At 48.4% G+C, this 26,688-nt stretch overlaps 1 protein-coding gene across 1 annotated transcript in view; it reads right to left on the bottom strand.

Moving 5' to 3' along the window:
* COLGALT1 (collagen beta(1-O)galactosyltransferase 1) overlaps positions 1–26,316 on the bottom strand; it is a 32,143-nt gene extending 5,827 nt beyond the window's left edge. The window contains exons 1-9 of the mRNA XM_063118939.1: positions 26,096–26,316; positions 20,241–20,351; positions 17,710–17,827; positions 13,817–13,951; positions 12,455–12,659; positions 9,661–9,780; positions 5,714–5,790; positions 3,573–3,679; positions 2,571–2,703 (exon numbers count right to left, since the gene is read on the bottom strand). Coding sequence (XP_062975009.1) covers positions 2,571–2,703; positions 3,573–3,679; positions 5,714–5,790; positions 9,661–9,780; positions 12,455–12,659; positions 13,817–13,951; positions 17,710–17,827; positions 20,241–20,351; positions 26,096–26,316 — 1,227 coding nt within the window. The remainder of the gene's footprint in view (positions 1–2,570; positions 2,704–3,572; positions 3,680–5,713; positions 5,791–9,660; positions 9,781–12,454; positions 12,660–13,816; positions 13,952–17,709; positions 17,828–20,240; positions 20,352–26,095) is intronic.
* Between the last annotated feature and the right edge of the window lie 372 nt (positions 26,317–26,688).

Genomic DNA, 26,688 nt, shown 5'->3' with positions numbered 1-26,688 from the left:
AGATCATTCCACAGTCGGGGGGCAACCACTGAGAAGGCCCTCTCCCTTGTTGCCATCCTCCGAGCTTCCCTCGGAGTAGGCACTCGGAGGAGGACCTTAGATGTTGAGCGCAGTGTACGGGTAGGTTCATGTCGGGAGAGGCGTTCCATCAGGTATTGTGGTCCCAAGCCATGTAGGGCTTTATAGGTTAAAACCAGCACCTTGAATTGGGCTCGGAAACATATAGGCAGCCAATGCAAGCGGGCCAGAATCGGTGTTATATGCTCAAATCTTCCTGTTCCAACTATCAATCTGGCCGCCGCATTTTGCACAAGCTGCAGTTTCCGGACCATCTTCAAAGGCTGCCCCATGTAGAGGGCGTTGCAGTAATCTAATTTGGAAGTTACCAAAGTATGGACAACTGAAGCTAGGTTATCCCTGTCCAGATAGGGGCGTAGCTGGGCCACCAACCGAAGTTGGTAGAAGGCACTCCGTGCCACCGAGGCCACCTGTGCCTCAAGTGACAAAGATGGTTCTAGGAGAACCCCCAAGCTACGAACCTGCTCCTTCAGGGGGAGTGCAACCCCATCCAGAACCGGTTGAACACCCCCCATCCGATCAGAGGAACCACCCACCAGCAGCATCTCAGTCTTGTCTGGATTGAGCTTCAGTTTATTAGCCCTCATCCAGTCCATTGTCGCAGCCAAGCACCGGTTCAGCACATCCACAGCCACACCTGATGAGGATGAAAAGGAGCAGTAGAGCTGCGTGTCGTCAGCGTACTGATGACAGCGCACTCCAAAACTCAGGATGACCGCACCCAACGGTTTCATGTACATGTTAAACAGCATGGGGGACAAGACCGACCCCTGTGGAACCTCATACCGAAGAGTCCACGGGGCCGAGCAATGTCCCCCAAGCACCACCTTCTGGAGCCGTCTTGCTAAGTAGGAGCGGAACTACTGCAATGCAGTGCCCCCCACTCCCAGCTCAGCCAGACGTTCCAGAAGGATACCATGGTCGATGGTATCAAAAGCCACTGAGAGATCAAGGAGAATCAACAGAGTCACACTCCCCCTGTCTTTCTCCTGACACAGGTCATCATACAGGGCGACCAAGGCTGTTTCCGTGCCAAAACCAGGCCTGAAACCCGACTGAAATGGATCCAGATAATCAGTCTCATCCAAAAGTGTCTGGAGCTGGCCCGCCACCACCCGCTCAAGGACCTTGCCCAGGAATGGAACATTTGCTACTGGCCTGTAATTACTAAGATTTTCCGGGTCCAAGGAAGTTTTCTTCAGGAGTGGTCTCACTACCGCCTCTTTCAGACGGTCTGGGACCACTCCCTCTCGTAGAGAGGCATTAATCATCTCCTTGGCCCAGCCGGCTGTTCCATCCCTACTAGCTTTTATTAGCCAAGAGGGGCAAGAATCCAGAGCAGAGGTGGCTGCGCGGATCTGTCCAAGCACCTTGTCAACATCCTCGAGCTGTACCAACTGAAACTCATCCAAGATTACAGGACAAGACTGTACTCTGGACACCTCACTAGATTCACCTGCTATAACACTGGAGTCTAAGTCCTGGCGGATGCAAAAAAAATTATTCTGGAAGTTGTTATGAAATGCAATGAAATCCAGTCCCTGGGGATTAGCTCCTATGCATTTAATTTATCTTTCCTGCTGTTTTGGCAGACTGCAACTAAGTATGACCACACCGTAGACTCTGAGTCTAGCAATCTTGCCAAATAAAGCCAACATCCCAATAGTGCCAGTACATCAGGGCCAGCTTTGGAATCAAGGAATCCTGTGTACCACTAAAGCTCCCATGTTTCTGTACTAATAGAAAATATCCCAATAAATCACATTCCTTCACCCCCTTTTATACATATTCCTTCATCTCTTGGGCTGTTACCTATACTGAGCAATTTCAACCCATTCCAGGAAAAAAAACCTAAGCCCCAAATTATCCAGAGGCTCTTTTAAACACTTGCAGGTCAGACCCTAAAGAAAGATACGGCTGAGTTTATGGATTGCATTCCCCACCTCTCCAGGATATATCTCAAAAGTTCATGTGAATGGTCTACTCATTGGGGGTGGGGTGGGGGAGATACATGGAACTTTGCAGGTTGAAGACAGGACTATGTACTCTGCACTTTAAAAAAAATCCATCAGTCAAAATTCTGAAGGTTGTGAACCTACATTCTGAAACATGAGCTGAATTCTGCAAACTGTATGAATTATGTAAATTAAGCACTTCTACAGGAGTGCCTTATTTTACATAATTATTCTGCTTCCACTAGACATGGAAAGAGGCAAGGCATGGCATTGAAGCCCTCTTAATGGAAATCCTGCGGAGCACTCCCACCCCTGGCTTTGGGGACTTCACCAGGCATTGGCTTATACATTCCCGCACCTAACTATGAGGACTAGAAGCTTTCTTTCTTTGTAAATGAAAGCACAGATTCTTACGAACTCTACACGTCCTGCAGTTTTAACTGCGCCTACAGACACAAAACCCCTATTTTGGAAGCCTTTCAGGGTAACTGAACTTGTGAAACGGCAGTCTCTCATACATTGAGAAAGGCAACTTACCTCTTGCCAAACCTTATAGTGGCTGAGGAAGCAACCCAATTCACCCTTGGTGAGTGGACGCCCATGGTACGGGTCTTTGTAACCTGGCAACATCTTGATGCCCATGGCGTCCACTTGGCTGCTATTCATTGCTCTGAGAACAAACAGAATGGAAAAAGTGAGGGAGGATAGCCAATAGGAGGCATGCTATGGGGGAGGGGGGAAGAGAAACAGTCTGGCTCAGCCAACCCCAACCGGGCGCCCTTCAGACGTTTTGAACTAGTTTTATGTGTTATATTGTATTTAATGTTGTTCCCTGCCTCGATTCAGAGGGAGAGGTGGGTAAGAAATATTATTATTATTATTATTATTATTATTATTATTATTATTATTATTATTATTAAACTACAACGTCCATCAGCCCCAAACAGCATGGCCAAGGGATGAGAGGAGACATAGTCCAAATCATCAGGAGAGCACCAGGTTGGGGAAGGTTGATCTAGCTCAATTCCCACCTCTGCCAAAGACAAGCAGTGCGACCCAGGGGGGACAAAAAAAGAGGCCAAGCAGTGATCCTTGCGTGAATCAACTTCAGCTGCTGCAGAAGCTTCCAGCCAGCACAGAGGGTGTGGTTGTTGTTTTCTGAGCAGAATGAAAAGACGACTAGATCTCAAATCAAGGTTCCATGCAACTCAAAAGCTTGTGTATTTCTACACCAATCTGAGTTGGTCCAAGGTTTTACTTCATCTATTTCCACCTTTCTGTGCCCAATTTGGCAACTGCTGTCTGTACACAGCCTAGACATGGATTCCTAACAGCAGTGATTCCTCCAGGGGGCGGAGCTTGGCTGGAGGAACCCAAGGAGGCTCCACAGGCCAGATGTGAAACCTCCGCAGGCCAGGCTAGGCCCACAGACCGGAGGTTCTGCATCCCTGGCGTACGGCAGGTGAATGCAATTTCTTCTCTTTCTAAGGGAAGGTTCAATTGCCAGGATAGGAACAGAGGAAGTTGCACTATACTCACTTCCCGTCCACGGCCTCAAAGATTTTGCAGTCAATCTCTTGCTCATACAGGGCCTGCAACATCCGCTCTCTGCGATCCACTCGACGCTTCAGGTTGATCATGAAGACCTGAAAAAGAAAGGAACTTGGCAACCAAAAACATTACAGAAAAGGCCTGCGTAGGGCACTAATGCAGAGCTAAGGAACTAATGCAACCATATCCTGCAGGATGGCACAAGGCACGGGGGCTCCTGAGGCCAGAGAACTGGAGAAGCCTCCACCTTCACTTTCAAAACACAGAGCTACTTGAACACGGTCATCCCCACAGCCCATCTAGTGAAAAGTGTCCAAAGGAGCATTCCACCAATCCTGACAGAAGGGAGGTTTACTAGACCGTCATGTAACTAATATCCAGGGCTGTGCCTGCAGCTAATAATAATTATGATGCCTCCCCTGGGGAAGTGGGTGGTCTAAACGCTGGTGTTTATTACCAGCCTGCCGCCACCACTGGAGGAATTTTCCTTCTGTTACCCTGTATCCTCAGGAATACCAGGGTACCTATGATGCTGCTTTATAAAATGCCTGCTCCAGTGGGTGTTGACCTCGACAAAGCCACACTAGGTAAGCTATAGTGGGACTCTGGCCAATGCCCCTGCTCCCTCCGTTGCGTGAGCAGGAGCCACTGCTCGCACCACAGAAAGCAGCCGTTCAAAAAGCAGCCCCAGAAACAAGCAGAAACATCCGTTTCTGGATCGTGACGGGGCAGCGAAGTTTCCTACTTCAAGCTCTGCTGACCTGCCCCATTTCGGAAACAAACACGCCCTGGAGTCGGTAGTTTCACACTGTGTTAGTGGTTGGTCCCGCTAGCACAAGGGGTGGATTGGATACTGCATGACGTCTTTAAGCAATTCACTCTTTTTCAGAGCCCACTGAGGTAATAAACAAACCCGCCAAAAGACCTCTAACTCGTCTCTCCCTCAGTGCCCAGGTTCCAACTGCCATAACTGCCTTCAGAACCCCACCGACCAATCCCAACTCAGCAAAGAAGCCCAATCACCAAAGAGTTCTATGACCAGTCCAGCCAGTCCTAGCAATGAATATAATCTGCTGAACTTTAATTAAAAAAACATTTCCCCCATTTCACCACCATGATTGTTTGCATCAAGGTAATCCAAACTCCTGTGTTGTCAGAGCTGATTCTGGGACCTGGACCAGTGGTCTTCAACTGGGCCAGACCTGAGACCCACTTTAGATTCCCAACCTGCAAAATGGGACCCACTTTCACAATTTTACTTTTGAATTATACTTAATAGTCCTAATGCCGCCACCCATCTGGACTGATCTCGTGACCCACTCCTGGGTCGTGACGCACTGGTGGAAGACCACAGACCTAGACTACGTGAATTAAGCACAATGCGGATATATTTGCTTATTCTTCATGATTTATCCGGACTCTATTCATAGAATCATAGAATCATAGAATAGCAGAGTTGGAAGGGGCCTACAAGGCCATCAAGTCCAACCCCCTGCTCAATGCAGGAATCCACCCTAAAGCATCCCTGACAGATGCTTGTCCAGCTGCCTCTTGAAGGCCTCTAGTGTGGGAGAGCCCACAACCTCCCTAGGTAGCTGATTCCACCGTCGCACTGCTCTAACAGTCAGGAAGTTTTTCCTGATGTCCAGCCGGAATCTGGCTTCCTTTAACTTGAGCCCGTTATTCCGTGTCCTGCACTCTGGGAGGATCGAGAAGAGATCCTGGCCCTCCTCTGTGTGACAACCTTTCAAGTATTTGAAGAGTGCTATCATGTCTCCCCTCAATCTTCTCTTCTCCAGGCTAAACATGCCCAGTTCTTTCAGTCTCTCTTCATAGGGCTTTGTTTCTAGACCTCTGATCATCCTGGTTGCCCTCTTCTGAACACGCTCCAGCTTGTCTGCGTCCTTCTTGAATTGTGGAGCCCAGAACTGGACGCAATACTCTAGATGAGGCCTAACCAGGGACGAATAGAGAGGAACCAGTACCTCACGTGATTTGGAAGCTATACTTCTATTAATGCAGCCCAAAAGAGCATTTGCCTTTCTTGCAGCCATATCGCACTGTTGGCTCATATTCAGCTTGCGATCTACAACAATTCCAAGATCTTTCTCGTTTGTAGTATTGCTCACCTCATCGAATCCCATCTTGTCTGGGACTTTGGGAGGCACAGAGAGATATTGGGAAGGTTCCACCGGAGGGCTCTTAACTGTAGAGAAAGACAACATGGAGTTGTATGGCGAGACACATGGCCTCTTCTGGGATTTTTTAAAAAAAGAACAGGCACATTTTATGATCAGCTGCTCCCAGGTTCTTGGCTCAGCATCAAACGAAATGCAAAAAGACAAAAATGTGAATCTTTCCCCTTAAATGACAACTACATCAAGCAGTCCTTGAGGCGTACCCTGATGGGTTTGAAAATTGGATTTTTCCATTAGAAAAATATACTTTTAATTACTTGGAACCTGGAAATGAAGCTCACTACTTTCAGTTTTATACCAAGCTCGTAAAGAGACACTTGTCTAGTTGTCTGTGGTGACTAAATAGCATTTCCAGGCAACCATTGCAGGAAAGCTTTAAAAAAAGTTGACTCTTTTTTCTTCCCTCCTTTTTGACCACAAATGACTAACATTGACTAACATAGGTGTCTGAGGGCCAGTATATTTTTAAAATTATTTTATTTCAGTTTTAACCCATCCACCCTCCAATAATTTGTAGTCTCCTCTTGCCTACCATGTGCCAAACTTCCCCCTTCTCAAGTCAGATCTCCCAGAGAGAGGCATCGCCAAATGGAAATTTGGAATGGGATCTCTACACCAGGCTGGTCCTCAATGTGACCTAGAAACTTCCATGGACTTTTTCTACAAGGGGCATTACTTTCAGAAAAAAGAAAAAGGCACACAGTACCAAAAATGTTCCCTGCTCCTCCCGCCGCCCCCCTTAAACTATTGTCAGCTGGAGAATTTTAAAAAGTCTGCTTGTTAGCAAAATTCCTCCTTCAAACTTGAGTTCTCCAGTTTTGAAAAAGTGTTTCCTTCACTCAGGCTTCCCCCCCCTTTACTATTACTTTCACCACATGGTTCTTTTGTCCCCCTTCCTCACACAGCTCTATTCTATGAAGGGTTTGGGACCATTTTTATTGAAATCTGCATGGATGAAAATCTGTCCAATGGCAAATTTCAAGGTCTCCGTTCGTGTGAATGCTCTGCTGAGAATTTGCCTTCAATAGATGCATGGAAGTACAGACGTTTATTTTACCCTACTGAAGAGAGTTGAAGGGATTTATTCTGCTTATTTGTCTTTGCCTGTGTGTGTGTGTGTGTGTGTGTGAGAGAGAGAGAGAGAGAGAGAGAGAGTGTCGGGGTCGGGCAGGAGGGGATTCATTACGCCCCGTCATCTCTTTTGTTTCTGAGGGCTAATCTTGTACTCAGTCACTAGGTGCTGCTATTTCGCCCAAGGCTAATACTGTGTTCTGTCAATCATTATATATTATCCACCCATACAGAGGGGGTGCAAATTTTAAAAACAAAACCAAGTCATTCCACAGTGCCATAAAGAAACCTGAAAGAAACAACTGCTGTCTGCAATGATGGAGAGAAGAAGGGGGGAAAAAACTTTTGTTCTCCAAAGGAATGTGTCTCAAAAAGGGATTCAAACATTCAGAGAGCAAAATATTTTCTCCCTAATACATTAGCAGTCCTGATACAGAAATATTTGCACATGGGGAAGCTTCTATACCAGTGGTTCTCAACCTGGGGCGCTCCAGATGTGTTGGACTGCATCTCCCAGAATGCCCCAGCCAGCAGAGCTGGCTGGGGCATTCTGGGAGTTGTAGTCCAACACATCTGGAGCGCCCCAGGTTGAGAACCACTGTTCTATACAGACAACTCTCAAGGGCATTTCAAGATGGTACAGTCCCATGCAAGGCCTGTACCATCTCAGAAACAGCACACTTGAATGGGCTCTTAGCTCTTGAGCCTACTGTGCAGAATAGCCACCTGCTATTTACAGTCACTATGCATTCTAAAAAAAGAGAGAGAGAGAGAGGCAGGGACAGTAAATTTCTTGCCCACGTGGAATACATCTTTCAGTGTTCAATACAAGGCAGTTGTTGATGAAAGCTGGTTGTAGTCTCACTGAGACCTTCCACGTTGGCTACATTTTCGAAGTGGTGACCGTTTCCCCTTTAAGGGCAGTTGGCTTTAGCAAAAGGATCTTTGTGCAGCTGCAGTTTGCACAAAGAGCGACTGTGAAGCAGGCCCAAGGGACAGAGTTCAGCAAACTCCTCCAGAGCCCGGAGGATGGTGGATTGCCACACAGGCCCCTTTGATGCCATTCCGAATTCAGTACAGTGAATTCAGCACAGTGCACACGGGACTGATCCGCTTGCCCCGAATTGGGAAAGCCGGAAGGCTGCACCAGGGAAATACGACTCTGGCTGCACTCACAAGGCTGCCAACTGTTCTGCGATTTCAATGTCCCTCTAACAGCGCAGCCCTATATGGGTCTATTTAGAAGTAAGTCTTATCGCTTTCAATGTGCGGCCAATTTATTTGTTTAGTTTATTTGTATGCCAACTTGGCCTCCTCCAAGGAGCATACACAATCCTCCGTTTTATTCTCACAACAACCCTGTGAGGTAGGTTAGAATGAGATTCAGGGACTGGCCCAAAGTCATGCAGTCCCCCCAGTTATAGTCCAACACTCTAACCACTACACCAGCCTGGCTTTCCTAAATTTACAAAGACTTTTGAAATCTGTATGTACTGTCCCCTGGGAGGTAGGTCACATACATTTCCATTGTAGAGACAGGGAACTGAGGTCAAGAGATGGAGATTTACTCAAGGTAGTAAAATGATTCTGTGGCAGGGGAGAACCCAAGAATAGTCCTACTGGATGGATCAGACTGGGGTCTATCTAGTCCACGATTCCTAGGAATTTGTTTCCAGCAGTGACTAGATAGATACCTCTGGGCAGCTACAACCCAGGCATAAATACCACAGCCCTCCCATTGCCTGCCAACCCTCCAGCACCCGGTATTCAGAAGCAAACTGTGTCTGAACCCATCATAGGATAACAACATAAAAACTTGGTTCACACAACACGAAAAGTCAGAGTACAACTTGAGTATGGGTTGTTGTTGAATTGTGGGTTGCTGTATTGTATAAGCCCAGCCATGCTAACAAGCCACAAACAAGCCACAGTTCACAACCCAACAACAAACCATGATTCCCTTCTTAGGCTTTTCGTGGTTAATAAACCCTGGTTTATTAGCATGGCTGGGTTCACACAACACAACAACACACAATTCAGTGACAACCCATACTCATACTCAACCTACACTTAACCCATAGTGTGGCTTGCTGTGTTGTGTGAACCCAGCCAAAGAGAAGGAGACCATCCAAATAACTTCTAAGTTGCTACCCACAGAGCATAAGAACATAGGAAGCTGCCTTATCCTGGGTCAGAACAGAGATCCACAGGTGAAGTGTCTGTTGAAATCTCACATGCCAAAGGTATGGCAGAGTCAGTTTTCCACTAGTTGGGGGTGGAGTGTATAGTTCTGTCACTCGCCATGCAATTTTGCTTAATTTGCGTACATCAGCCTTCCCCATTGTGCTAACTCCCAAATGTGTTGAACTACAACTGCAATTAAACTCAGCCACAGGGCCACACTGGCAGAGCATGATGGGAGCTGTAGTCCCACATATCTGGTGGGCACCAGGTTGGGGAAGACTGGCATACATCAATATGGGTCAGACAATGCAATTTACATTGGCACAGAACCTGAATTGCTCAGATGCCAAATCTTTATTTTAGCTCAAGAGTCCACACTGTCTTTCCTACAGGGAACAAGTGTAGATGTCAAAGCTCTTGCATAAAAATGGCCACCCTGTTCTCCCTAGATCAAGCCCTGTAACGGTCTTCGGTGGCCCACCTGTGCAATTTGTAAAGCTGACACAACACTCAATGCAGAATCTGGTTTCCCTTACTGCAAAATTTCCCCTCTGGTTAAAGGAGAAAGAAAAAACATCAAAGGCTTTGCTGCCCTCTGACCACGCGTCACACAGCTCACTCACCCATGACCTCCAGCTGCACGTGCATGAAACTCTCCACTTCGTCGCGCAGGGTGCTGTGGGATCGCAGAGGCACAGGTAGGAAGCCGTACACCTCTTTGTTGCACACGTACATCTGAATTTCTAAACAAATGGGTGGAGGGGAGGGGAGAGATGCAGAGTGAGCACACAAGAGCAGAATGGCATTGGGCAACAGCAGATCCCTCTGTCCATCACCTTGACAGGTTACCAGGGCTGGCTCAAGACATTTTGCTGCCTAAGGCAAAGAAAAAGATGGCACCCCCTCCTATTCCACACACAATCACTTTTCTTCAACACAAATAATGCGCAGCATCCTCTGCCACACCTGAAAGCAACAAGCTAGCTTAGGGGCAATAGGGAAGGCCATGTAGCACACAATTCTCTCCTCCATCATCTTGCTGCCGCCTCCCAACATTTGCCGCCTGAGGCAACCGCCTCACTTTAGCTAATGGCAGGGCCGCCCCTGCAGGTTACAGAGCCTTGGTCAACATGTCGTTTCACCTCCATGTGCCTGAACGTGGATAAACTCTTGATTAAAGGTTCCTACAGCGCATTTGGCTGCCCATGCGGTGCTCCCACATCCTGCTCACAGATTTCAGTGGCTGACCAATTAAACTACCACGAAGCCTGCATTGTCAGGGCTGTGCGCAAGACAGAATTCCGGAGGAGCGTAAAACGTGGGTGCGGAAAGCAGCTTCCCCAGACTCCCGGCTTTCTTTTCTGCTCTTTCAAAAGCAAAACGTCTAGCCATTATGTCTGCAAAGATATGCTTGCAATGTTAATTCAGAGAAGTGACCGAATAGGGTTTTCAGTAGTTAGAGCGGGGCTTCACGACCAGCAAAACCACCACAAAAGGTTCAAAGAGAGGGGGAGGGGGAACTATGCAAAAGAAGATCAACTATGTAATTTATCCAGGATGCAAGATTCTACCTTTATTATTACTTTAACATGGAATACAGTACATGCAGGTGCGGTTACACTGAGGAGTGACTATTACGTCCTCTAAGGTGGAGTTCTGCTGTGCGTACAAAATCCCAAGCATACCAGTTTGGATTCATCAAGTTGTTCAGAAACCACTCACATAGGCTGAATTGCAAACAAGCAGCCGGGTGGCAAATGAGGTCTGCTTCTCCTTGTTCATGCTGCCACCAGCTCGTTCAGCCCACTGCAGCACTCTCCCAGGCACAAAACCTGACCCGTTCCAAGCCAAAAGAGACTGCCTAACACCTCTGCTGAGAAAAAGCAGCCAAGTGCTGCAGCATCTGCATTTCCTCTCTCTTGCCACTCCTCAGAGTAGGGGTGCCCAACCTGCAGCCCCCCCCCCCAGGCCTTGACTGCACCTCCCCCCTACCCCTAGGATGCCCTGACCCACTGATTCCTCACACTGAATTCCCTCATTGTACCATGACAAGTTTTGTCACCACTGCCACTTCTGCCATCACTGATTCCTAGGCCCTTTCTACACCTTCCGTTTTTCCAGGGATCATCCCTGGATCATCCCTGTGCATCCAAATGACGCACAGGGGATCCCAGGAGCAGGGAGGGATGATCCCTCCATTTCCCCAGGATAACGGAGACCTCAATTATCTAGGTTTTACCTGTGGTCCCAGGACGATCCTGAGGACCGCAGGTGATGTGGGCGCCCGTCCTGGCGTCTGCCCTCCTCCCTGCGAGTACCGGGGGTCATCAGAGGGAAGGAGCTGGAACGGGGGGAGTCCAGGGCCATCGAGGCTGGGGTGGGGAGCAGGTTCAGGGCTTTTTTCTTTTGTTTTTTTACCTTAATTTTCGCTGGAGCGCAAGTGCACACCAGCTCTTCCTCTTTTTTAAAAAAAAATGGCCACCGCAACAGGCGCAATGCCTGGGATGTCATGCCGCCCATGTGGACTGAGGGTGACGATCCAGGAAGCAGGTAAGTCCAGGATCAGCCCCTCTTCCTCCCTCTACACCCGTAGGTGTAGAAAAGGCCCTAGCCTGCTCTCCAGCGCCTCCTTTAGCGATCCTGAAACAGGTCGCCTTTTCCTTGCTGGTCTCAGAACCACTGGCGTGTGCATGCGTATGAGATGGATGCACAGCCACATCCTTCGAGCCAGCAGCGCATGTGCACCCCTGCCTTAGAGAAGGACATCTTCTAAGCCATAAGTGGAGGAAGCAGCCTAGGGACAAGCTGCCTCTCCTGTCTTTAAAAAGTAGCAATGGCAAGTGGAAGGGTGAGCAGGCAACACGCTGGGATGGGCTGGCAGTCAAAGCAGGGAAATGCAGAAGGCTGTAAAGAAGAATCATCTGCAAGGCAGCCCTATCAATTTAAGCTTAGCTCGGTGTTCCCCACCAACAGACGTCTCTGGTTTGGCCAAACAAGGAGGCCAGTTGTTCAGTGGATGTACAAGCAAAGATATCCTCATTATTACACAAGGCTGTCTCTATGCAAGCTCATGGCTGTTCACTCACGGAAGTTCACGAGTACTTTTCATGACCTCGTCAACTTCCAATGCCACCCCCGTCACTTTCAAGCAGGAATCCACTACTTTTATAAGTCACCTAAAATGCAGTCATAAATCTAAATCGTGCAATACAGCAGCGCCATCTTCTGGCAGTATAAATCAAACATAATGGAAGGAACTGGCAAAAGCAAAGTCGGGCGGGGGGGGGGGGGGAAGAGTGTGAATTTTGTTGATTGTAAACCCACAAAGACTCCGGAAGACAAAGCCCCGGTGAGGCTGCAGGAGTTTTGGTTAATGCAGAGGAACCCTTAATATAGGAAGGCTGCATTTTGACTCACCTGCCTGCCTGCAGGCAAAGGCAAAGACAATGATGTCATCAAATGCCCAAGTGTAATCTGGGTGGGGTGGGTAGAAGATGAGGCTCTGGCTGGCCTCTTTCTGCAGGTTGATGAGAAAGGTGGAGTGCACCATGGGAACTGCAAAGCAGCCCTCACGGTCCCGTTTCCTGATGGGGATGTAAGCAGGGGTGCGCTTATAATAGCCCTGAGAGAGAAGCAGAAGAGAAATCCCATGAGAGCTTTCCTGCAAAGAGAGAAGCCAGCACGGATGCTGCAACACAGAACAACCTGCAGCACTTCAACACCATGTGCAAAAGATCAGCAGAGGCTCACCATAACCAACCCAAGAGTTTGCCATCCAGACCCTCCAGTGGATGGGAAGAAACGACGGTGAGCACTGGGGAAGCCAGACAAGGGGACTGGGTTGTAGACATCCAAGGCCGATTCCTTCATCTGCAATTCTGTATAGCTAAGGTTTCTCATGCTGCCATGCTAGTTTCCCATTGGGTCTTAACATCTTGCAATCCAGTGCCAAGTTAGCGAAAGAGAAATCTGCTGTGATTCATTGCTTAATTCTGGAACAGCATGCTGACCTGACATGTGTTCCTGAGTAGGGTGAGCATATGAAAAGGAGGACAGGACTCCGATATTCGTAACAGTTGTATAGAAAAGGGAATTTCAGCATGTGTCGTTTGTATGCATGCAGCACCTGGTCAAATCCCCTCTTCACTACAACAGTTATAGCTGCAGGAGCCCTGCCCTCTTTTGTATGTGGTCACACTAGTAAAGCTTCAGCAGCTTTAACTCTTATGAGGAAGCAAGAATTTCACCAGGTGCTGCACGCATGCAAATGACACCTGCTGAAATTCTCCTTTCTATGCAATTGTTAAAGATACAGGAGCCCTGTCCTCCTTTTCATATTGTCACTCTACTCATGAGCCCTGGACAGATGAGGCTGGTGAGGCTTTATCTGACACAAATGTATCTGCCTTATTATTCAGAGATGCAGCAGCAAGGACCCAACAGGAAGGGTGCTACCGTGGCCTTTCATGATACCATTGCCTCATAAAACTAAGCTAGGAGTCATGACGTCGAAAGTCTTCTCTGTGGTTGCAACCACAGGCTAGGAAGCAGGCGGGAACACATCTGTTAGAGGTTTCACTACTTTGAATTTGAGGAGGGTGGGCATTGGGACAGCTAGGTTGAACAATGAGCTAAGCAAATAGATATACAAATCCTGTATTCCTCACTCCACCCCAACACACCCCTGCACATCATGCGCTGCTGGCTGTGGCCTCAACTGCCACAAATACATGGAAGTGGGAGATAAAAGCTGAACCAGAGTTTCTGTGACCTGCATACCTGTGAGGTCATCCCACACCAAAAGTTTGAATAGGCTGCTCGCGAGTCCAGCATGGGTGCCACCACAGTCTTGTTCTCAGCTATCAAAAGGCCCAAGGTGTCGGGGTTCGTCAGGAGATTATCTGTGTCCACAAACTACAGAGGTGCGCATTAAAAACCAAAAAAAGCAACATTAATTCTAGTTACAAGGCTGTTCTAATGTAAATTGCTAGAGTAGCTTAAAAAGTGGTAAACCCCAAAGCTCCAGGGTATGACTGCTCTACTAGATGGTCAGCGTGATTTTTTTAGCTAACCCATTCACATTTTTAAATCACTCATGATAGGTTACCATTTTCAAATGATACATAACATACATTCAGACAATGCACTAAAATCACGGTTCAAATCATATCTGGCGTAGGGATCGGAAACGGCTGCCACTTGGTCAAATCTGACCCTCTGAGGGTTGTTGGTATAGCTGATGCATCCTCAAGACCCCTTTCCCAGAAACAGACATTTCAGAAAGTCCAGAAGAGCACGAAAGAAGAGGAGGAACTCGGCAGCTGTGGTTCAGCAACAGGGAGAAATGGAGCAAAGGCAGCCTGCCACCCAGCCAGCCACTTTGAGAAGGAGAGGTTTATGCATCTCAAAGTCAAGCACACTGCAAAGATGGCATCCTCAGTTCTTGGAGTAGCTGCACCTGCTTTTCCAAGGCATTTCCCCCTGCATGCGCTCAAATAGTTGCTATTTTACCAGGGACGTTTTTTTAAATTCTAGCACCCGTCCCTGCTCAATCACTTTCCCTATTTTGCTTGTTGGGGAGACTTAGGGCCTTCCTAGACGAGGCCTTAGCGAGCTTTGAGACCCGGTTTCCCTGCTGTGCGTCCAGATGACGCACAGGGGAATCCGAGCCCAGGCCGCACTGAGGCCTCCTCTAACGCGCCATAAGCGAAGTCGCTTATGGGGCGCCTTTTTCGCAGCCCCGGCCTCAGGACGGGGCTGCAAAACGTCTAGGAAGGTCTGTGGCTTTTTGCGACTACTTGCTTACTTGCAAGTAGCTGCGAAAAGCCACGGACCTGGCACAGCGCTCTTACGAGCGCTGTGCCCATCGGCCGGGGGGGGGGGGAAGAGAGGGGCAGGGGGAAGGCCGGACCCAGCAGGACCGGGGGGGGGGGGGAGAGCAGGCATCGGGGATGGCAAGAGAGGGGGGTTTTGCCCGGGCAAGCGCCAGGCGCCACCGCCCAAACAAGCAGGCGCCCGGCGCTGCCAGGGCAAGGCTGGGGGCAGGGAGGGGGGCTTTGCCCAGGCAGCGCCGGTCGCCTGCTTGCTTGGGCGCCGGCGCCCGGCGCTTGCCCAGGCAAAGCCCCCCTCCCTTGCCATCCCCGATGCCTGCTCTCCCCCCGCCCCGTCCTGCCGGGTCCGGCCTTCCCCCTGCCCCTCTCTTCCCCCCCGCTGCCAGGGTAAGGCCGGGGGCAGGGAGGGAGGGCTTCGGTTTTTTAAAAAAATCGAAATTACCTGGTCCGGAGTCTTCCAGCTACACGCGGCCCCTTTAAACTTTTTTAAAAAATGTCGGACGCTGCAAGGCTTCCGTCGTCCCTGCGCGTCGTGCGTCTGGAAGCCCGGGCGGCGCGCGCTAACGTCAGCGCGCTGCCGCCCCGCCTCCCTGCCGGCTTATCCCGGCAGGTCTAGCAAAGCCCTAAGAGAACAGCCTTACCCAACCTGGTGTCCTCCAGATGTCTTGGACTGCAACTCTCATCCTTCCCAGCCAAGCTGAGGAAGGCTCACTTAGGATTTAAAATGTTGTTCTAGTGTAACTTGCTATAGCAGTTCCCGGGCTTCTAGTGGTTCAGTTGGAGCGGGAAGCAGACGCGCACGTGGGAGTGCATGAACACTGAAACACCCCATCATGTGCAGCCTGCTGCTTCTCACACTGCAGCTGGAGATTCATTTCTATCTGCAATACGTGGGGCCTGTTTAGCCGTGCTTTTTTTAAAATGGAAAAGGCAAGGAGCCTCCGTGCTTTTAAAACACTGCAGGGCGGGCTATTGGGGGGGGGTCATTAAAGGAAAGCAGGCAAAGCCCTTTGTAACCAGAGCCTTGTGCTGCTTCCAGGAAGTCAGGTACTACATGCCCATGGTGGGTGATATCCCAAGAGTCCCGGCAGGACTCAAAAGAAACATGCCCACAGATCCAATATACCAACAGATGCCGCTGCTTTTCATGAGCAGGGCAGAAAGGAACGATCCACTTTGCCAAGCCATAGCAAGAGATAGGGAGAGCGTTCCCTTCCAGCTTTTCTGGGCTGGAGGCCAGGACCTAATTCCAGAGCGGAAGTACGAGGCATGGCCAGCCAAGGGGTGGGTTCCCAGAGAGAACAGCTGCTTTGCCGGCTATCACTTCGCCCTGAAATCCCACCACAGCTGTTCTAACTTGGGAATGAGAAACACGAAGGAAGAGGGGGCACACCGGATATGCCTAGGGACATCAGCGGCGTTCGAAGTGAGGCCAGTTCCATTGGCAGGGCTACGGCAGAGGGTTAGAGATGAGCCGGCTTTACCGAGGATAAAGTGCGAGGCCAAAGGAGGTGGGGATGGATCATCCCAACCTAGCTGCACCAAGAAATATCCAATTCCGTACTGCAAAAATTACATAAGGCAATACAATGCATGCATCTGTTTGACTCTACACCTGATATTTTCCTTTTGGCAGATTTCACAGTATTTCAGTAAACAGCATATCAGCAGAAGGAAAGGGGTGGAGAAGTAAAAGACTACATGATGAGAGGGTAGGAGAGACAATATGGCTGGAGACCATGAGAAAGAGATAGTATATTTGAGGATCTTTATTCTGGTCTCTCTCTCTCTCTCTCTCTTTCACACACACACACACACACACACACACTTTTCAAGTGTTTCCCTCTTCCCCTGAGCTGCCAGAGCAAAGATAGCAGGTGGGGTGAACTTGCATTCCACTAACATTTGGAAGACTTCATGGATTGGGTTTGTTTCATGCTCAAGTGGGGAAGACGGATGAAATATTTTAGAAAGTGGCGGGCCTGGTTTCAAAGTGCCCTCACGTCGTACAATCCCCAACATACCTATTCCTCTCCGGAGTCAAGGCCTGGAGAAGGGGAAAAGGTTTGCAAGGTCGCAGCAGAAACTGGCTCCGCACAATATTGATTGGCTGGCTCCTGCACAGCTCTGGTTGATTGCAAAGGGGCTTGTGCAGGACAACTTCCCCAGTAAAAAATGTACTTGAGTCAGATCTGTCTGACCTCATATCCAAACCTCAACTTGCCACAGTCATCTCTCTCATTCTCATTCTCTCTCTCTCTCTCTCTCTTTGCAATTATAACAGAAACAAAAAGGGAAGGAAGGAGTGGAGAAAAAGAAAGAACATGACCAAAAAGCACATCCATTCACAATAAGTGTTTGTTTAGCTATATGGATTATTTACAGTAATGTATACATTTGAAATAGAAGCGTCTTTTCCCCCCTTTTTATTAATGGTGTTGCCAGGGCCATCTCCAGTCAAGGCTAAGGGAGTGGCTGGTTAGAGCCAGAGAATTCCCAGCTCTCCAGCTTTGCCCTTAAACAGGATCAACACATCCCAAAGGTAGCTGCCTGCTACAACAGCCCAGGAAAAGTGAGGCACCTCCCCTCTCCAGCTACCGCCCCACTGCCAAGATACACCTGGGCCAACTGCAGGAACTCAAACTGCACAGCTTGCTCTAGTTTCTGAATCACCTCCAGCAACCACGTGGCGGAGGAAAGGACCAGCACAGGCCGAACGTCCAGAGTGTGCAGACTTGGAGGGGTGCAATGAAACCCCTAAGACAAGGACCACGGAAGACAGGAGCAAACCCGGATATTCCACTACCGCCCACCAGGCTTCCTTTCCAAACCCCTCCTTACCAGGATGTAATCAGCCCAGATGTCCCGAGCAGACTGTAAAGCCGCCTGGCGAAGCTTCATGATATGTTCATAACGGGAATTGGACCAGTGCTTTGGACCTTCCTCATCTGGATAGAACCTGCCAGGGATAAGGAAGCTGAGGTTCAGGCCTTGGAATGGAATAACCCTCTTCTCCACCAGCCTGCCCCATCATACGGAAACCATGCAGGGCACAGATGTGACCGGTGCAATATGCCAAGCGTTTCTGAGGCAGAGTTCGCTCATTGGCTCCTATGGCGAAGGGAAGGGGATGTGTTTTCCGCCAAGTACTAGCACGGTTCTGTGCTTGGATTTGGCACAGGGATCATAAAAACCAACAGGATCTCTGCTCACCGACGTTCAAGTATCCAAACGTTTAGGAAGGAGCTGGAGGAAGAACAGTCCTTTGCAATAAACCCAAAACAGCATTTTGAGTGAGGCTGCTATCCTTCAACTTCACAGGGCTTTGCCAGATCTATTTTTGGGTGGCTGGTTTTATTGGTAATTGCTGTTGTTATGGCTTTGTTTTTGTTTTTTGGGTGGTTTTTTTTAACTGTTTTGTATTGTTTCTCTTACGTACACCATCTTGGGAGGCTTCCACCCTTAAAGACGGCCCAAAAATAATTTTAAATAAATAAATATTCCAAGGCATGATTCCAAGCTGCAAGATTCATAGTACAGCTTGGGGCAATCGTTTATAGGGTCATGCATTTTGAGAAAAGCAGTGTCCTGCAGGGCCACGGTACCAACTTTAGTAGTGGCCATGGAAGTCAACATCCTGAGAAACTCAACTTCCTTCTTCAAAAAATACATATAAAAGCAGTCATCTAGTCTTCATGACAACCAAGGTAGGTTTGAAAGCATGTAGTAAAATCCCACAAGCTAACCAGGGTGGAACTGAGCAGGATTTTCAGCAATCAACAGAATGGGACTTCTATCACTCTGCTCAGACCCTGCCCATATAACTAGCAAAAGCAGCATAACTTATTATATAAGGTGCAGAATTTGGATTACATGGACTATGATTTTCTTTTATAGTGCACGTAGACTTAACCAACGATCTCCATAAGGTACTATCATGCCCATGCTGGAGGAATCTTCTTCAGAGAAAGAGCCAGACGTCCCACAAAAAACACACATAAAGGAAAAGCCCATGCTAGATTGAGAAGTGGAGGAGGAGAACTCCACCTCTAAGACCTAGCCCCCAAGAATAGCAGTGTCACAAGAGTCACCTGAAACTGACTAGGTTTCCATGATCTAGGTGTCACCTAGGTGTCACCTAGAACTGACTAGGTTTCCATGATCATGGGGGTGGGGGGGATAAGCCATGGTGTCTTATTTACCCCACCGTGCATGCTGGCATGCTTTACTTAATTGGCCGTGCTACCGTGGCTTGTCATGTTGTGCGAACTCAGGTGGCATGGCTTATTGGAGTGGGCCACAACCCTCAAACAACCCATGGGCTGCTGTTGGGTCACTGCCCACTCCCAACAAGCCACACTGCCTGGGTTCACATAACAAGACAAGCCACAGTAAGCCAGGTATCCACGCAACAGCCCCCACAGCCAAATTAAGCCACGGCAGGCTGTCGTGTCATGCGAACCAGCCCAATCAAAGAGGAAGTGTCCAGTTGCAAAAGAAGGATTTTCATGAGTAAAGGGCTTCTCATGAGTAGGGCCATCTTCACAAGGGCTTCTTCTAAAAACCTCTGGTGTTCTGCAGCTGAGCCCAGGGTGAGGCTGTGAAAGCTTGGGCTTCTAAGCCTGAGTTCTCAGCATCTCCTGGAATGCTATCTTTGCACCAGCTCTGATTCCTGGCCTCATCTTTGAGTACCTAGCCTTCCCTCTGCTGGACCTCCTGAGAGTAGATCCTGGATTGCCTTGTGACTTTGTGTTTGGACCCTTCCTGGCCTGGTGCTGTAGTCTTTGCTTGTACCTTGCTAGCCTAGACCTCAGGCTGCCCTGTGACTTCGCATTTGTACTCAGCCTTGTTTGGTGCTGTGCTCTTTGCAGTGAACTCTATTGGCTTGACCCTGGATGGCATTTGACTATGCATAAGGTCCACCTCCAGGGTCTGGATAGCCATACACACACCCCTGTAAGGAGGACAGAAGCGAGTGTCAATCTGGCCTAGTTCCTCCACTGCCCCAACATTTGAGATGTGGCGAGCAGTGAGTAAGTCTCGGATGTATACGCCCTCCTTCATTTTGTGTAGAACATCAAACTGGGCTCTATTGAAGTCGACTCACTTATGCAATCTGCTCACTTTTCGGGGGGGGGGGCAGGCTGTCTGTCAACCATCCTATGTCTGCAAAATGTAAGACAGGAAGTAAGTTTGTGGAACACAGCTGCAGTTACAGAGCAGCCTCTGTGTCCTCACTCAAGAACTGGCTCCATCTTCAAATCTAGTTTCCGTTTTCTTTTTTCTTCCTCACATGCTCAAAGGTAGGCCCACCTTTTCCTCTTCCACGCCACCACCACCGCCATCTTTCCTCACAATGCTTGCTTGCTCACCTGGGCTGATCCTTGGGCCGCCACTCCACTGAGTGATACATGCTCTGCACGTTCGTCAGCCATTCCCGGAGCACAGCTGTCGTGTTGTCCACATTGTGATCGGTTGCCACCCTACAGAGATATCAGACAATGAAACAAGGTTCTATCCTGGCTAGGGCTGATGCGAGCTTTAGGCCAAAACATCTGAAAGGCCACAAGTTGCCCACCCTTGCTGTAAACAGCCACCCAGAACACCGGTGCTTCAGCACCTGCAAGGGCTTCTTATTGGGTCATAAAATAAGTGCTGGTTTTAAAAGTAGCAGGCTCCCCAGTCACCCCCAAAAAGGACAAATCTGCTTGTGTATAAATATACTAGCCATTGCAGCACACAGACAGATTGGTGAGAAAATATCAATACTTCCAGGGCCTGCCTTGACGACGCAGGGTTGCTGCCGCTTTTGGGAAAACCCCGTGCTTTCACTGTTGCGGGGTGGCGGCATCTAATCCTGACGCAGAAGGCAGTGTGGGCTTTCCAGTGGCCATTCGGCTCACCAGGTATGCCCCTGCCCTCTGCCCAGGCTTCCGGTGACCAACCACATTTTTGCTTGTCTTTACCTTCCATTCCCCCACTGTCTTTCCATTCTCCTGTTCTGTCAATTGGCCAGGAAGATAAAATTCTCTCTGAGCTACTAAAATTCTGCCCAGGTGGCAAACCCTAAAGGCACTGATCTGATTAGGTTGAGGGATCATCCCAAAGGTGACTGAGAGCTTGATACATATAGGGCACTGTGATGCCAGGATCACTTCTGCATATGTGCAGGGCAGGGGTGGGTGGTGGAATGACAATGTACGTATTGTAAATAACAAGTTGGGGAGAGAAGGTAATACAAAGGTGTAATAAAACATACGATTTGGCTAATATCCTGATACTAAACCTAGGAACAGAAAGACATGGATGTATGCATCTGCTCACACAGATTGGGTTTAGGGCTGAAAGTCTGAAATTTCAATTTTTTAGCACAATGCTATTAACTTGGAATGTCTATTCCTGGATCTGAATGAGGATTGCTATTTGATTTGTAGAGTGTTTTTGGTTTTTTTGTTAAATTGTAGCTAGAACACCTGAAACCCGAGCCATCCGTTATGTTCAGTGAAACTGTGTGTCAGACACACAACAGCTGCTTTCATTGTTCAACCAGAAGCATACTCAACATCCCCAGAATAGACACCCATCCCTGGAATAGATTGAGGCATATTGTACACTAATACTCTAGCTTTGCAATTACTTTGTCGAAGGCCCAATATGGGCCATGGCTCCCAGTGTACGTGCCTAGCTGGGGCTGGCTATGCAGTATGAGACCATCTGATAACCCCAAGTAAGCCATGTTCTGACTCTATACTGTTAGCCTCACCCTACCCGGTGCCTGTTTACACTTCCCTGTGCCTGTTTGCATTCTCTTTCCCTCTTTATTGTTTACTACAACTTTATTAGATTGTAAGCCTATGCGGCAGGGTCTTGCTATTTACTGTGTAATCTGTACAGCACCATGTACATTGATGGTGCTATATAAATAAATAATAATAATAATAATAATAATAATATGGAATAAGGATTGCCTTAAAGGCATCTGGCAACTCTATTCTCTAGAGGGCTGCGATTTTCTAAACACAGGTGGTGGAGGGAGAGAGAGAGTTTGTTGAACTTACAACAAATAATAATCTAGGCTTAAATCCAGTGTTGCCCTCTTGCACAATGGGGCATCCTCATCCTCCCCACACATACACCTCAAATTTGCTCAAGAGGATCCAGCAACCCTCCAGAGCAGATTTTGGGGGTGCATGGGAACTGAGGGAGAGAATCTTCTAATCTAAGGAGTAAGCAACTTATGGCCTTCTAGAGGTTTTGGCCTACAGCTCCCATGATTCCTCACCATTGGCTACGCTGCCTAGGGCTGTTGGGAGTTGCAGGCCAAAACATCTGGAGGGCAACAGGTTGCCCACCCCTGTAATAAGTGGTATTCCCTCCAGTCTGAGAGAGAGAGAAGAGGGAAAACCTCTTCTAAAATGGCAGTCCTCTATTCATGCATTTTGTAGATACTTGTGTTTCTCCTGCCTAGTTAATCAGCAGCACCTTCTTAATCAAACGGTTGTCAATCACTTAGTCTAATGGATTTATTGATGAGACATTTATTGTCTTGATTTATTTATGTTCCCATGTTGGGTGGGAGGGCGTTTGAAGCCAAGAGATAGTACTTTGCGTAATGCAGCCTCCCCCAAACTGGAGCCCTCCAGATGGGTCCACTATGATGGCCATCATCCCCAGCCAGCATAATGGGAGTTGTAGCCTGATACATCTGGAAGTAGCCAGGTTGCCAGGTTGGATAAGGCAGCTCAGTCTGTTTCAATACAAGGAAATGTAAGGAACTTGCTGATCCAAGGTTTTCAAAAGGGAAGTGATTACCCATTTAAAAAACAGAAGAGAAACTGTGTTCCATTTCAGAACGTAGGGTGGGGGGAATCAATAGAAAGGCAACTAGAATTGTCCATGCATCGCACTACAGCTAAAGAGGGCCAGACAACCCGAATGGGAGCCCATGTAAGAGAGAGTGGATAAAAAGGTCTAAGACTTAGGCCTTAGCTAGACCTAAGGTTTATCACAGGATCATCCCTGTGCATCTAAATGACACACAGGGGATCTCGGGAGCAGGCAGGGACGACCCTGGGATAAACCTTAGGTCTAGCTAAGGCCTAAGTCTAAAGAAGAGACACACAGGCAGCAACAGGGGTGCATATATTTACATGTGGAGGCCAAGGCACAAAAAGGTATGTCCAGCAAGAGACAAGATGGGGCAGGCAGGCAGGCAGTAGGAACTGCGTGTGTCGACTGAGAACCCTGCCACCCTGCTGCCAGACCCAGGAGAAGCTAGAAAGGGGATGCATGTCCCACAAAGCTCCAGGATCCACTAGACAGGATGAGGAGCTCATTAGAAAATTTCCCTCAGGATTGTAACATGCCGAGGGCCAGGTCTGACTGCATACTGCGCGGGAAGCGCCACCCTCTTTCCCTAGAGGGCTTAAAGAACAGCCTGTGCTGAAACATCCCAGGGGAAAAGGTGCCTTTTTCCTCACAGCAGGCATGCAATTAGCTAGAGTGAGGCGGTCACCTCAGGCCGCAGATCCTGGGAGGCAGCAGCAAGGTGTTCGAGGAGAGAGATGAGTGCCAATCAGCCTGCCCAGTGACCCCTAAGCTAACCTGGTCCTTCAGGTACAGCGGAGAATGCTGTCCCATTGTCAGTGCTGAAGAAACAGTCCGGTCAACTTTTGTACATGGAACAGGAGAGAGCACCATCTTGTTTTGTTACTTCAGGCGGCAAAATGTCTTGGGCTGGCCCTGCAATTGGTTCAGGCTGCTCAGCCCACCCTGCTCCGCACTAATCCAGAAGCACCCTCCGCCTGTGTACAGTGGCCCTGAAAGCACCACGTAGATGGAGCGAGGGATTCAGGAGCAGGGAAACATCCAACTGCTCTTTATTTCCAAGTCTTTTTGGAGTTTTTTTTAAAAAATCTTTTTTTTTAATTTTAATTTTATTTAAAGTGTTACAAAAAAAGAAAATAAACAAAAAAGAATGAATACAAACAATCCCCTAACAATTATTATAAAACCATTAGTTATGTAAATATGTATAGTATAAAAAGATAAGAAGAAAAATTGATTAATACAACTTCTAGGGGAAGGTAGCGAATCAAAAAAAAAGACGGAAAAAAATTATCTATAATTATAATTAAAGATACAATTAAACTAAATTATAAATGTGCTATGTTCCCTTCATTTATTGTTATAATGTCCATATACTCAAAGCTGAGGCAGGCATACTTTGTTGTATATCCGGATGTGATGTATATTGAACCAATCTCCCCCATATAGCAACAACGATGTTGGTTCTGATATTCCTTGGATTTGAAGCAAGTCATGAGATATTTTTTCTGATATTGTCACAGACCATATATTTCAATACCATGCCGATAAATTCAAACGATCCAGGTTTTTCCACTGCTGTGTAATTGTCTGGCGAGCTGCCATCAACAGGAATATTAGCAGATCTTTACATTTCAATCCAGTATTGAGTCCTTTGTATATTGATGATAAAAATAATTCTGGATCATATACAATTGTTTCTCTGCTAATAAACATTAATTCTCTATGTATTGACTTCCAGAATCCCTGTATATATGAGCAAGACCACCACAAATGGAAAGTCTTTTTGGAATTGTCACTGCTCCCATTTCTTGTCATCAAACCTCACACACAAGCCTCCCTCAGTCAATGGCAAACTACTTCCTAGAATAGTGTTCAGCATTCTGCTATGCCCCAGGCTTCAAGTGGTGGCGTCCCAAAAGAAATGGCGCACTTGCTCCCCCAGAAACAAAACCCACGTGGGTGCACTGTTACAAATCTACCTAGGAAGGGAGAGGACAGGACTTCAAGAAGCAGTGGCGGCCAATTTTGTATGGATGAACTGCTTATATTATTGTATATATTTTAAATAGAAGTGCTGAAACTTCTTCTTTCTTTCCTTTTTATTAATATTTATTTATTACATTTATATACTGCCCCATAGCTCTCTGTGTTCTGAACAGATATGTTCTAATCTCCTGTTCTTTCTTCTTTCTCTTCTCTTTCTCTCTCTTTTTACTATTTCCCCCCTTCCTTTTTTGTTATGTCATAAGAACATAAGAAGTCCATGCTAGATCAAACTGAGGGTCCATCTAGTCTGTTCACACAGTGGTCAACCAGCTGTCGGCCAGGGACCAACAAACCAGGACATAAAAAAAATATATTTAAAAAGGAGGCATGTTGGAGGGCATAAGATTAAGGCCATAGCTAGACCCAAGGTTTATCCCTGGATCGTCCAGGGGTCAAACCTGTTCATCTAGGTGACACACAGGGGATCCAGTGCTCAGGCAGGGGCGAACCCTGGATGATCCCAGGATAAACCTTAGGTCTAGCTGTGGCCTAAGTCTTCCCCACCCAGTCTGGTGACCTCCAGACAGTTTGGACTACAACTTCCATCAGCATAACCAGGACTGCTAGGACTTGTAGTCCAAAACCCCTGGGGGGCACCAAGTTGGGGAAGGCTGAAGATAAAGACAAGGAATCTTGCCCAGTGCACACACACCCTTTCATGGGGGGAAAGTAAGGGTTTTAATCTGTGCGGGCACGTTGTAAATCTAGAATACTTACTCAGAACTAAGGCTGCAACCCTATACACCAACTGATGTATAGGGTTGCTGGATTCCGGCTGGACTACAGGAAAAACTTCCTGACTGTTAGAGCAGTACGACAATGGAATGAGTTACCTAGGGAGGTTGTGGGCTCTCCCACACTAGAGTCATTCAAGAGGCAGCTGGACAACCATCTGTCAGGGATGCTTTAGGGTGGATTCCTGCATTGAGCAGGGGGTTGGACTCAATGGCCTTATAGGCCCCTTCCAACTCGACTATTCTATGATTCCAAGTTGAAGCCCTCCAGACATTTTGGACTACAATTCCCATCAACCTAATCGAGCATAGTCAATAATCAGGAATCGGAACTGTCGTCCAAAACGTCTGGAAGGCACTCGGATAGGCAAGACTGGATGACTTCAACGGGGTCTACTTTGGAGTAGACAAGTATTACGCTGCACTGTACGGCGCTGAGCGGGACTTCCTCCCGCGTAACTGCGATGCAATCTCTATTCAGCACAGCGGGACTTCGCTGCAGCCTTACGTTTGCCCGCGTGGAGAAACGTGGGTGGCTGCAGCAGCAGCTGCCCCGGAGTAGGTAGCGCGAAGTAACATTGCGAGCGCCCCTCCTCCCGTCCCCGCCTGCCACTCACCAGAGCGCGATGCGGTCCTTCGGGTGCCGCAGCCTCTCGATGCAGCCGAGCGTCGCCGGCAAGGAGTGAGCCGCGTTGCGGGCCAGCAGCGCTATCAGGACGCGGGGAGGCCGCAGCGGGGTTTCGGGCACCCAGCGCTCCTCCGGGAAGTAAGCGCCCGCCCGGCGGGGACTCCACGCCGCCAGCGCCAGCAGATACAGCCAGAGCCAGCGGGGCTCCATGGCCGAACCGCCACTGCCTCGCCTGCCCTCCGACAGGAAACACCGCCTTAAAGGGGCGGAGGACAAGCCCCTTGGAGGATGCCTGCCCTCCGACAAAAACTTGGGAAAAGAGGGGGGGGAACGGGGTGCCTGGCCCAGCCCTTCCCTTTAAGGAGGGCTTTTTATTTATTTATTTTTTGCTGGCCGGTAGACAAGCGGGGTTGTCCGCGTCAAAACTCGCCTCGCCCTCTCAAGCCGCTCAGCCTTCCCTTAGCCTCTCCCCTCCTCCGCCACGCTTCTGCACTAGCAAGCACGAGCAGACCCGGCGGGGTGGGTTGTTGTTTTTTTGCTGCCACAGGCTAAGGAAATGTGTTAGTTCTGCAATATGCAAGG

This window comes from Elgaria multicarinata, chromosome 3 (assembly GCF_023053635.1).
Source record: "Elgaria multicarinata webbii isolate HBS135686 ecotype San Diego chromosome 3, rElgMul1.1.pri, whole genome shotgun sequence".
In the NCBI taxonomy this organism is placed as follows: Eukaryota; Metazoa; Chordata; class Lepidosauria; order Squamata; family Anguidae; genus Elgaria; species Elgaria multicarinata.
Note: the sequence above shows the minus strand (reverse complement) of the source record. Positions and strands in the feature narration are given on the sequence as shown.